At 30.7% G+C, this 14,011-nt stretch overlaps 1 protein-coding gene across 7 annotated transcripts in view; it reads right to left on the reverse strand.

Annotated features, from left to right (window-relative positions):
* The window catches only part of LOC122711391, a 31,035-nt gene that overhangs the window by 1,807 nt on the left and 15,217 nt on the right, over positions 1-14,011 (reverse strand). For 4 of the 7 annotated variants that reach the window (XR_006346089.1, XM_043930142.1, XM_043930139.1 and 1 more), the window contains 8 exons: positions 13,153-13,333; positions 11,966-12,098; positions 10,531-11,482; positions 9,143-10,371; positions 8,775-9,065; positions 8,237-8,592; positions 7,654-7,964; positions 1,116-1,178 (listed from right to left, as the gene is read on the reverse strand). Coding sequence is in view for 5 of the 7 variants with exons in the window: in XM_043930142.1 (XP_043786077.1) it covers positions 1,116-1,178; positions 7,654-7,964; positions 8,237-8,592; positions 8,775-9,065; positions 9,143-10,371; positions 10,531-11,482; positions 11,966-12,098; positions 13,153-13,333 (3,516 nt within the window). In the remaining 2 variants the exon portion in view is untranslated. Of the gene's footprint in view, positions 1-1,115; positions 1,179-4,795; positions 5,036-7,653; positions 7,965-8,236; positions 8,593-8,774; positions 9,066-9,142; positions 10,372-10,530; positions 11,483-11,965; positions 12,099-13,152; positions 13,334-13,422; positions 13,538-14,011 lie in introns of all 7 variants that reach the window. The other 3 variants (XR_006346090.1, XM_043930144.1, XM_043930143.1) reach the window with 3 other exon arrangements.

The raw sequence follows: 14,011 nt of genomic DNA on the forward strand, positions 1-14,011 counted from the left end.
TCAACGGTCTTTCCGGCCTTTCCTTCGAATCGACGGACGTTAAAAGCCGGCTACGATTGACGACGGATAGCCTCCCCCTCTTTTGATCAATGATAACTGACAATGAATAGAGAAAATTGCTATTCCCATAAATGGTTATTCTTGCAAATAGATTTTTTTTTCATCCCTTTATTATCTTATTATCTATCTAGAAAGAAAAGTGGAAAGAAAAAGGAAAAAAATAATTTTGTATCACGAAAATTATATATTTTTGCGATGCGAGGAGCTAGGGAGCGAGAACGAGAAAACGGTGCGTATTGGATCAATACCGATAGTGTGCGGCTATGTAGCGCGCGTAATAGACGCAAACTGTTGGGTGTGTCTGATCTCTGTTACTTTGCATCTCGAACTGTGTATCAATCATTTATTGCTGCTATGATCGAATCAATAAAAATAATTCTCAAGAGTTACATTTGTTTATAATATATAAATTGAATGGAACTCTTATACATAAATCTCTTCTTATTAAATTATTTCTTTGCTCTATTTCTCTTAGTAAGAAGTTTTCAAAAATAACTAAACAATATTAATAGAACTGATGTTCAGGCTAAAAGCGAAGCGTACATTACTAAACTTTTGGTGGGAAGGGAATGGATATTTTGGAATATCGTGTGTACGATTATATTACGCGTGTATATATATATTGCGTATATACATACACATGTGTACCTTACTATCAGCAATAAAATAAAAACTTAATATAAGTACATACTTACAAAGATTAAGCATCGGTATAGCATTGATCGAATAGTATCGTACCATATCTTTATAATCATAACTCGGTTTAATATTATATATTTTTTTAATATTTAATAATAATTTAAACCTTAAAATAATTATTTGATATTTAATTGAAATCAATATCAAGATCTATAATCTTTAAATTATGGAGATTTCATATTATTATATTATAATATTACGTAAAAGAAATCGAAGATTGATATTTTTTGAATTTAACTTACAACATGATTTGCTTTCTGAATCGTTTGCGTGAATTTGTAAAATGATGAGAAATTATATCGAATTGCGATTCATTTCTCAAACACATTTTTTTAAATGAAAAAAAGTAAACTTACCTGCATAAGGACCACACGGTGATGCATTATCTTTCCCACCTTTTCCATCTTTGCTTCCACTTCCTAGAACAAATCAATACAAGTTTCATCTTAAGAAGATTGAAAAATAAATTCTGTGCTTTTGTTCGTTGTTTCTGATTTCTGTATGTGACATATAATGAGAAATCATAGAACACTATGAAAAGCTAGCGAAAACTAAATGCGATGAAAAACATAGGAAACGCGTATATGTAGTATAAAAAGATACGACTACCTGATTTGTTTGGAGGTTAATCTCCAAATAGGCGCGTGTTTCCCTTGGAAAAATTAACCAAATAAAATGGCTGCCACATGCCAAGTATGAACATGACACAAGACAACGAGGACACGATATGATCCTAATGAAAAGCATTTATGACCAAAATTGTGCCTTCAACGATTAGATTAAGTTAGGTTACAAAGAAGAATATAAATATCGAAAAGAAAATATTCGAATAACTAAATTTCTGTTGCAAATATATACACATACATTTCTACTACAACACATTGATTCAATGATTGTTTCATAAAATTTTTATACGCACAAAAGTGTCTTTTTTCCATAATAAAAAATGAAATATTTTAAAAATATTTGAAAAAATAAAACTATTGAATGAACGGAACTAGAAGAGATGACGATACAAAAGAGATAATGACAAGAGATAGAGATAAATACATTCATAGACAAAAAGAGAGTTGAATATAAAATTATACTGCTTTGTGAATCAATAAAAACAAATTTATAAATCGAAACATAATAAATAGTGCAAACAGGTGTACATCTGGAATAAATTTATATACGTGCAAATGATTATAAAGCTTCAGACTTCTTTAGCCTTTGAACTATAATACAACGTTAACATTTTGATTAATGAATTAATTTATAATAAATATACACTATATACTGTTTTTTATATATTAATTTTTGATTTAGAATATACAAAATAATTATAAAATAATTGAATTGAAGAAAGACTATAGTTATTATTATCAAAACTATCAAAATATTGAATATTTTCCGAAATATAAAATAAAGAGGTCTAAATTTTTTGGCTGAATTTATCATATCCATGAATAGACAATCAACATATTAAGTTAATATATCAAAATCCTTTATTTCCTTTCCATCGAGAGTTTATTCGGCCACCAGTAACAACCACTAGTCTATACGTTCGCGACTCTATTTCTGGATGGATAATAATAACCTCTCTCCATATCTTGTTTCAACGGCTGGCTTCGGATGACAGAACGAGCTCTTTGCGAACAGTTTAACTTTGTAAAAGATGCGATGATTAGAAATGCTTGAAAAACACGAACGTGTGTCTTTTTCTGTTGCAAGTTCATTTTATTTCTATTCATCCATAAAATTTATTATATTCATCTTAAAGAAATTTTACACATCTTTTTTACAGTAATAGTTTTAAATATCCAAAAAAAAAAAAAAAAAAATTATATCAAACAAATTGAGGAAATATATACATACATGTAAATGTAAATGTATAAATGAATATTTGGTTTGTTTTTATTTATAAATATTTCTAATTTTTTTCTACGCATTTTTTCCATTATCAGTCATTATAAAGAGATTGTAATAATCGTTATTCAAAATTGATAATAAATAGCATAAATAATAAAGAAATAAAGAAAAAAGTAAAAAAAAGTACGAGAAACAAATACGTTACTTTCAATCGAGGTCAGGGTCGTGTCTAGAATTCTTATTCATTGCCATGGTTAAGTATCTCTACTATATCTATTATCTAACATCTATTTAAACGATAAGACAATTTTGGCTTATCCATGAAATTGGAAAAACATGATCAATCAAAAAGTAAACAAAATAAAGTTAATTAAAGTCGCAATGATAATTTTGAAATCTATATTTTGAAAAAGCAGATATTCATTGCATTTTCATGGAACTGACTTGCTATTACGTACCAAAGATAGCGAGAGTGATTACTCATCGAATCGATCGATTACTTTATGAACACACTAAACGCGTCTTTTATATTTCATTATTTTTTTTCTGTTTTTTGCTTTCTTCGAATATAAAAATTATTTAAATTTTAATATAAATATAGATATTTTCAATAATGATAACTTCACAATTTAATAATTTTTTCAATTTTAATTGTTTAATTTTTTCTTTTATTTTAAGAGAAGAATTTCTTTTAAAAATAGAAATTAATCGGATAATTTTTAAAAAATATTTATATTTAATGATTTCGTAAAAAAAAAAATAAATAAATAAAAAAAATTAATTTAGATTAATTGATCACTTCGCAAGTCTTGAGTTTGAATTTGATTAAATAGTAATTCATTACACAATTAATTTTTTTTTTTAATTAATTTTTTTCAATTATTCATTTGGAATCCAATATTTTTTATTTTTTCTTGTTATATGTTATAATAATATCATTAAGAAAAGTTCCGATAAACTTCTTCAAAAAATTACTTCATATATTTGAAAAGATTTTATTTATAATATTATTTTTTATAATATCCCCAATTGCTATTTCTTATAATATCAAAATTAAAAAAAAATATAGATTTAAATAAAAATTGAAAAAAATCATAAAACTGCTAAATAATTTTAATATTTGCTATGTTTAATATTTTATATTTGTTTATACCTACATAGATAGAAATATAAATGTAAAAAGAAACTTTTATATTTTAAAAATTTCGTTCACGTCTTGGTTTGAAGGAGATAAGACGAAGGGAAGCAAGATTAAGTTTGTTCAAGGACAAACAGAATCTCTCTTGGCAACATACTGAAACCAGCTGACGTTCTAAATGTCCAAACGTTCACGACTCAGTCTGGCATACAGTTCAGTCTGACCCATCCTTTTATGTCCCCACTCTACACACACACAGACACACACACACACACACACACACACACGACGAAATATGATAATACTAAAATTCCTCATCATAATAACAATGTTGTTTAAATTGATAATGATAAAAACAATTTTTGAGTTTGTACAATTTATCAGCTGTTTCTCCAAAAATTGAAAATTTTGTAATAAAAAGAAACGGAAGATAATTTCACATAATAAAAAATAAGTAGAAAAACAACTAAGTATAATGTTACATTTCAATTGCTGCTGTGCGATATTTAAAATGTTATCTTGTAGTTCAAAATGTTTCTAATAAATAATTGAGTTCATTATCGCAATGAATATAAAAGAAAGAAAAATATTTTTTTTTACAAAAAAAAAAAACAAACCAAGAGCAAAAAGAAATTATATTAAATAGATTTTAAAACTCTCGGTAGATCGAATCCGATACATTGATGATAAATATATATGTGTATATATATATATATATATATACATACTAGCATGTATTACGTACATCAACAGTGAGTCCTGTTTTGCAAACAGAGTGCAATGACGTAGATATAATTAGAAATATCGATAATAATAATAATAGCGTAGCTTTCATGAAAAATCAGTTATTGCGTGGGTGGATAACTATGTTTTCTTGTTGATTAACATTTATCGATTAAAATATTTTTATTTTTTTAAAAATCGTATAAGAATAGAGCAAAAGAGATAAAGAAAAGAAAAAAAGTGAAAAAAGAAGAAAGAAAGATAAGAGAGAAAAAAAGAAGAGGAAGAGAAAAGAAAAAAGAGTGAAAAAAGTGATAGACCGACATTTTCTATTGGGTTGAAAGATTTGTGACGAACGCAACTCGACCATGATACAAATCCCGGCTTTGGTAGGGATGGCATTTGGTTGGAGGGTTGCTAGACAGACCAACAGTAGACGGGAGTAACGATTGCCACCACCCTTGTACGAGGCGAGCTAGTCACCCCTTCCGTGTCCTTCCGACTTCCCACACGTCCCTGCTCTGCATCCAATCCGTCCAGCGAGCCGACCGCTTACTAACCAAACTGAAAACATCCCTTTGCTGGTCAATCGCCTTTGCTACCCCCTGCTGTTCTTCTACCAACCATTTTTTAACCGTTACACTATTAACTTCTTTCGATCTTTCCTATCTGTACAATATCCGTCGATCGATCAAAAAATTTTCGAATCGGAAAGGTATATTATAAAACAAAAGAGTTAAATGAAGGAAAACGTTATCTTGTTCGCATGCGCAGAAGGTCTTTTTCAGAGCATCGATACGACAGTCTATAAATAAATAATGATAAGACTCGAAAGGCTGACGTATAAATCTACATTTTTTCATTGTTTAATTGCAATTAAATTGAATGTAAACTGAAATAGAAGAAATATTATATATATATATATATACAAATAGAATAAATTCTGAATAATATTATTATGAATAGTATCATTCTTGTAAATAATATTTAATTTTATTTAATGTAGTTGACAAACACAAAAAAAAATGAGTATAGATTGTTCACTTGTTAATGCTGTATAAGCAACATTCAAAGAAAAAGGAAAATGCAGTTCGAGCAACTATATCTCTGCACGGATGAGTATTGATCCATGGCGCGCCCGTTTTCTGTATCAACATGACCAAATTCTTGTTGCTTACCATGAATTTATTAATGTTTAATTTAAATATCGTTATAATGTTTAATTTAAATTAAATAATTAAATTCGATAAATATTAATTTACATGTTTGTTAATTGTAAAATAAATATGCCATAAATAAAATATTTTTATAGAATCTAATATGACAATAAAACAGTAATGATATTTTAAAGACGATAGATAGAATGATATAAAAAATAATATTTGAAAAATAAAATTGAATATTTTTTTCTATACATATATATAGATAATGTGATAATAATACAAAAAAGAATATTGTTCATATTCGAAGATATTTTAATGTGAAAATCGTGAACTCATGCTCTTGTTGTAACGTCACTAGTTTTCTAGTGAATCTTTAGCATTTACCATTCTTATTATACCGGTTCTTGGACTGCCCTAACCGGCCGGCACAGCGCAACGTTGCGCTATTCGAAAAGAGAAGAGCACATACTTTGTCCATGTTACAAGATTCGAGAACAGTCAACGAATATGACTGATTAAAAATTCTGTTCTTGTATGATAGAATAGACATATGCAAAGCGAAAAATAATCTTCTAACAAGAAAAATATAATGAGATAGATTTATTTCGACGAAACAATGAAAATTAAAACTTATAGAAATAAGACTAGCTTGCCGCGTGTAACGCGGAGGAGGTCTCGTTCCTCCATCCTTCTTGTCTTATACATTTATATTTTCAAGGTCAGTTGATTCGTAAGTAGTTACAAAGTTTTCGCCAGATGGAACCACTGTACAGCTACGATATAACCGTAGCTTATCGAAAACTAAAGTTACTATTGCGAGGAAATGTGAATAGAGATTGACATTGATATCATGTTTACAACATTAAAACTTATTCACGTTTCATTAAAGTTTTTTATATGTGCAACGCATTGCCGATCGACCAAATGATAAAGCAAAATAAGAAAACGCATGATTTAAGCGAATTCTATTTATGAAACAGGAATAGCTGTAAAACTGCACAAATCTGTTAAATTGTTTTTCAAGTAATATAAAAGAAATCAAAGATTAAACTAATAGAAACAATAATAAATCAATCATCATCTACATATAGCTTATTATAGCAATATAAAAATGCAATAAATACATATACATGTATAAATATGTATTATCGTGAGAAAGAAACTAATTCTTTAAATGATAAGATTAAGAGAATCGTAAATTTCTTTCTTACGATAGAATCAGGCATGAAAATTATTTAAACAAACCATGTATAGAAAAAATATAGCAAGATTTAAATTGGTGACACTCAGTGCCACGAAAGGTCACGCAAGAAATAAGTTAGAGAAACTATTGACGCGTTGTTTTCAATAATTGTTACATGGATTCTGAAAATGTGTCACAAACCGTTTGAAAACTCGATGCAGGTGGTTTTTAAAATAACAATGATTTAATTTATATACATATACATACAAATATATATGTATATAAATATATATATGTATATAAATATATATATATATATATATATATATGTATATATATATTCCTATATTTTAATTTTTTATAATATCGATGTTGACTTCGAATTATTAATAAGTTACAACGTTGTAAAATCGAATAGAATAAAAAGTGTACTTTTTAAAAAGTGCACTTTTACAAAAAAAATTTCAAAAAAATTATTATATTGAATCGAAAATATGTAAACTTATCGATCGTTATTTTAAAAATCATGTTCGCAGCAATACTCGGTTTGCAAACATGTTTATGCGAAATATTGTTTTATGATTCATCCTATTTTATTACTTATGAAATTGTTTTTGAACACATATGGTCATGTAATTTGCATTATTTCATTTATAAGTTATTATGCAATTGCGGATCTAATCAGAAAACATTCATTCGGAAAATAAACAGGAATTGCAATGAACCGAGTTGGCTTAGCGAAAAGCATCGTATTTTCTACAGGCCACTTGATCGCGGTAGCGTTCACTGGTTCCACGATCATGGGCTCTTGTAATAGCGCAAATTCCAGCGCTTACCTTTCTTGATGAGCAAGCTAGTGACCCTCCGTAGCGCCTCGCGAGTACTGGAGGCGGAGCTGTGCTTACTTTGGCCGAAGTATTTGTTCGGTGTGATGTTTGTTGGTAGAGTCAATGGTTTCCTCTGGTCTCCGGAACCTGCCAAGCGTGGATCATACGCATTGTTCAGTCGTTCAAGATGTTCGATCGAAGCTGGTCGTGGTTGGTTCGCCTTCCTTGTTGGATACCATCCTCGATTCGGGCCACCGGCTAATCGCAATAATTCTGTCCCGATTATCGCTTGTTCCAGACCCGGATTATTCCTGCGATACCTATTTAAACAAATATCATTTATTTTTTTTCATCTATCTATTTTTTTCATCTTTTATTGTTATCTATCATCATTCATTTATTCATTAGTTCCATTATTTTTATTTTTTACATTCATGATACATATAATAATCAAATCTTAAAGTTATATATAAAATATATATATATATATAATTTATTATTAACCTAATTTACATAAGATATAAAACGCGATTTTCTATAAATACATGTAAATAAAATTCTCGTGAAATTGATAGTTATTGAAAATTCTTACCCGGTGGTAGCCGAGGTTGGGGCATACCAACCAGGTTGCCGACGCATTTGCGTAGGATTGCTGGCATGCTGAGGAGTTCTAGGAATATCGCTTCCTCTAGCAAAAACAGGAGTTTCCGGAAGCGAACAGGAAGTTTGCATCCCACTGGTACTGGTTGCTATATTACTACTGGTTCCACCACTAGTACTACTACAAGCTCCACTGTTAACTCCGTTTGTGACGGTATTACCACTGCAATTGCCATTTCCAACAGATGAGCATGGTTCTGCAGATGGTGAGTGTTTCTTTGTAAAAGGCCGTCGTCGCGATGGTCCTGGTAAATCCGTAGGCAAAGTTCTTCGTTCTACTGGTATTTGCTAAAAGGCATGAAGAAATAATATTAATAAAAGATAGATTTTTAATAATAATAATAATTATAATAATACTAATAACTGTTGTTATATAAAATAAGATCCAATTATTATTATTATATCATTATTATATAATTTTTTATCCAAAACATGATAAATTGTCCCGCGTAAATTTTTATAAAACGCACCTCACGTCTGGAAGTGGTGGCAGTAGGTGTTCTTTTACCCCGAGAGAATCCAGCATCCATGGATCTGGTATTGAGAGATATTTGTTGATCTTTCGAATCTGAGAACGAATGATTGGTAGTAACAGGGCCACGATGAGGTGGCACTCTAGGTCTATATTCCATTGTTCGATTGCTATGACTTTTTGGTTTCGAAACAATCATGGCACTCTGACCGATGTCCGAGCTTTCCTCATCTGCTTCTTCTACAGGGGAAGGTGGTAACGGAGGAAATTCGAGAACTTCTACACTTACCTAAAAGCAAAATGCGATCAATTATGATAAATTTCTTCGATTTTCAGAATATTTGATTTTATTAAATGAAAGCACACCTGAAAATCTGGATTTTTGGAATCCTCAAGAATGGCGTCGATCACATTTTCGATTTGCTTTTGATCGTTCCTTTGACCATCAACGACACCATTCTGTCGCAATCTTTTCCCTGATGCATAAATATCTGTTCCATTTATTCTTCTTCCCTCGATATCTGTCGTTTCTGGACTGGTCTTAGATGCTGAATCTGAATCAAGATCTGAATCAAGTTGTTTTTTCGCTCTAGCATCTGCAGTGACACGTTCATTGGATTCGTTATCGAGACTAGTTTTTCTTGTTAATGGCTGTTTCGCATCTCCACTACGGATCCATCGTTGTTTATTCTCCGAATAAGATTCACTGTTCTTCACGCTCTCAATCTCTTTTATAGCATCACTCACTTTCTCTAATTGTCGTCGATTTTCCTTCAAAGCTTTTTTTACAATTTGATCTTCAATTAATAAATTTACCGGAATCTTGGATGCTAAACGATTTTCATTACCAAGGCTGGAATTAGGTGATTTTCTCGCACTTGATTCTTCGATGAACGCGTTCCCGCTAGGTGGTGTTATAGCTAGACTAAATCCCTTAGAATAACTATTAGAAGTTGAAAAAGAAACTCCATTACATGTACTATTTGACTCATTATTTTCTTGATTTAAAGATTCAGCCAGATCGATTCGATCTTTCTCAGGCTTGTCATTCGATGATAATGAGGATGATAATTGGATCAATTCGTATATTTCTCGAGTCTTCTTATCTTTGTCCGAGAGATCTGAACTTTCTTCCTCTTCAACCGTGACTTCCAATTCCCGTGGCCAATTATCGGTTTCATCGTTAATCGCCGGAAGTGAGACTACTCTGACCAAATCGGGCGGAACAGATGGCGCAAATTCTATTGGCGGATCGTCTCGTCCGATCGGTTCGTCCATTTTATTTTCCCTTAAAAGACTTCTGATGTTATCAAAGGTACTCGAGTATCGTTTCACGTTGGACAACGGATTCTCCTCGCTGTTCTCGAAGGATAAACTTTTAGTTTTGGTAGGAGCTTTTGGCAATCCTTTTCGTTCTTTCTTTCGACCACGGCGTATCACATAGGTACCATTTTTCGTTAAATCTTGTGGCCGTATTTGATCAAGTTCATTTGTCGAAGAGTCCGAATATGGAGAGATTAAATCATCATCGGTAGTCGATAATCGTGGATCTTGCCAATCGTCGAAATCGCGAAGTTTGGATGCTGATCCAACACCTGAAAATTTAATCAATAATATTCACTATACGTTACATATAAAGGACAATAACTTACTAATATAAATAAAACTCAAAACTAATTTTTTCAAGATAACTGATTGAAAATTCCTGTTTGTTGTACCAAAAACAAATTTGAAGTTTGAAAAGAATAACTTACTGGACACATCGCTGCTCTTACGCCGTCTCCTACCGATCACTTTGGTACTTCCTGGAGCGTATAAAGGATCATCTTCCAGAGGTACTTCCCAAGCGATGGAATGCCTCTTGCTGATCGGAGGAGGAGGAGGTAAAAGTTCTTCCAATGAATCATCGGAAAACCGTTCCTCTTCGGATTGAGTTCTAAAATCCGTCGAGTTTCTGGTCGAGAAATCCGAGTTTCTGGTGGAGAACATGTCGGAATAACGCTCTTCGGAACATCTGTCAGAGGTTGGGGCCGAGAATCTTTCATTAGAATCGGTTCTCGTCGGTAAAGAAAACGAAACAAAGTCGAGGTTTCGAATTGAAAAAGGTTCGGATGTCGGCACGGAAACACGATCATTCGAGCTGGCACTGGCCACGGCTATCGAGAAATCTGAAGAATGGAATCTCTCGTTCGAGATCGAGTTCGCCCTTGAAAAATCGGAGGATCCGCATGTCGCTCTCATGGAAAATCTTTCGACACTGACCGAACTCGAGCGTGGGATCGAGGATCTCTCGGATTCGGAGTTTCTCGAGAATCTTCCTTCACTCGAATCAGAATCGTTCCTTCTACGACCGTTTTGTTCCGATTGTTCGTGATTCATCAACAATCGATCCTCTACACTGCTCGATTTCATAATTTCATTGTTTTGACGTTGTTTTCGCAAATGCGACGTTCGATCCTTCTCAAAATTCTGTCGATGGTTTTTGTTATTCCCTTCTAGTCCCTCTTCCTCGGAAGATCGACGTCTGACCTCGCGATGCTTCTCTATGGTCGTTGGATTGGTTCGAGGTGGGATCCAACCGAACGACACTTTACCATCGTATGGTAAGCTGGCGAATTTACTTGGTGGACTTGGAGGTTGAGCTAATTTTAATGGCTCACCATTACCATTTTCCCATCCATATGGTCTCTGGTGTCGAGTTTTAGGCTGCGAAAAAATATAATTCATCCATATTAAGATAAATTTTTGTCTTGATCTTTAAAATAATAAAAACGAAATAGATCAAAAGCTATACAGTAATTTGGATACATCGATTATTCCATAAAATCCAATATCTTTTGGTATTAATGATTATGGCATATATATTAGAAAAATATAATGTATTTTTAGATATTGGACAATTTTATCTGATTCTGCAGTACATGTATCAATGATAGATACGAAAAACAAAAAGTTGTTCGTTTAAAAAAAAATTAATTTAAATGTTCATTCAATTTGATTCGAATCTTATAAAGGATATAAAATGGTAATTTTATCTTGTGATTTTGATTTGAGTCATTAATAATAAGAAATTGTAAGAGTAACATATCATAGAGTCATATTCAGGCACTATTATATATATAAAAATGGTCGAATTTCATATTATTTTGATCGAATTTGTACGATCGAAAATGCTCGTTAGATACTCACGAGAGTTGTTTGAGTGGTAACAGTACCGTTTCCGTGTCGTATACTATCCTCCATAGCTATCATCCACTGTTGTCGTCCGCTTCGACGAGTTGATGGATGGCCGTTTCGTTTTGAAGAATTTCCAGGCGATACCCTATGGTTACATGCAATGAATTTAATTTGCATTAGAATTTGTATAAAAATTTGTGTTAATTTTTGCAATTGATGAATGAAAAAACTTGAGCGATTGTATTTTAATAACATTATATTTCATAATAAACTATATTTGACTTTATGTTAGCAAATTTGCATAACATAAAATAAATAGATTATAATTTGGATCAGAAAGTACATTCTAAGAAATCGTATGATATGTTTGATTTTCGTAAAAACAAAAAAGAAAAAATAATAAAAATAATAAAAGAGAAAAGAAGAGAATTTTTATTTTGTTATTCAATTATTATTAATATTAAATATTAGATTTTCCGTTTTTAAATATACTTTGATTGATATATGTAATGACTATTGTATATTGTTTCCATACAAACAAAATTAATATTGTTTTTAATGAATTATGTAGAGCAATCGTTTTTAAAAATTCTACGGAATCGAGCTTGATCAATGAACAGATATTAAAAAAAAAAAAAACGGTTCTGATGCTCACTAATTGCATATATACCGAGAGTTTATAGCATGTCTATTACTGTCGAGGATATGAATGTCACGTTTCTATGCTTAATATGCTATACAGAAACGTTATATTGTTACATCCATTAATACTTATCTGACCTTTATCTTTAATAGTTTAAATAGTATAAAATATGATTATCTCTGGAATAGTTGAAGGATAATCAATCCAAAATCAATAAAAGAATAATTAAACAATAAAAGAAAGAAAAGATTTATCTTTTTTTATTTTTTGTATTATCTATTGCAAAATTAAATTGTTCATAATTTAATAAATAAGTCTTAATTGACATTCTTGCAACGATTTTTATGCTTGACTTAGTGTCTATCGGTCCTTTAAAGGACGTTTATTAATATTATATTAATACTTTATACAGTAGCATAAGTCACAAATGATCCAGAATCGATTACCTGTATTGTACCTATTAATTAATTGAAAGAAATTGATCAAAGAATTAATACTTTCTTTAAAAATAATTTAATACAATTTCAACAGTTAGAAACAGAAATAGTGAACTTACATGGGCAACAAAGTAGAAATGATTCGTTCGGCTTCTTCCGGCGGTGGTGGAAATTCTTGGGTAGATATACCCGCAAGATCCTGTGGCTCTGGACAATCTGGAACCGGACGTAGTGCTACCAGAGCCATCTTCGCTTTCCGTCCATTCATACTCATGTAACCGTCGTCCTCGGATTGATGTCCTGTCAAGAGAGCGTGTATTCTTATAAATTTTATCTTTATCGCGATCGAAAGGATACATATCTTTCGGATACGTATTTCGATAGATTACCATTATCGTTCTTCCCTGCAAACACCTTCTACTTCGATCGAATTTTCTTCTTCCATATTATCCATTAATCTCGAACCATTTTCATTTTTTTTTCAAAAAGATCGAATTTCCGTTCCTTCATGTTATACAAATACTCGTTACATGATCGTTTTAGTTTTTTTCTCGAAGAATGTTCAAATTTTAAAATAAAATTTTAAAATAAAATTTCTAATAAATTTTTATTTATATTCTTCCTAATTTGATGAAATTGTTGATTTTTATTTTATATTTCTTGGATAGTTCTTATATTTTTTAAACATATATTATTCATTTTGTCTATATTATACGAAGAAGTCATTTTAGAATTAGAAAAAAATTCTAAAAAGATAATATTAGATAATGCACATAAAATTGTATTTTTTTAAAATTTGAATTCAATGAGTTATTATTTAATTTTTTTTTTTAATTATCTATCTATTCTATTAAGCAAAAAGAAATTTATAATAAATAGCATATTCTGAAAACTACATATATTTAATAAAATTTATCATAATATTTATGATTTCCATATATGAATTTAAAATCATCTTTTAATTGATCTACATCTACA

This window comes from Apis laboriosa, unplaced genomic scaffold (assembly GCF_014066325.1).
Source record: "Apis laboriosa isolate Shangri-la unplaced genomic scaffold, ASM1406632v1 scaffold170_cov151, whole genome shotgun sequence".
In the NCBI taxonomy this organism is placed as follows: Eukaryota; Metazoa; Arthropoda; class Insecta; order Hymenoptera; family Apidae; genus Apis; species Apis laboriosa.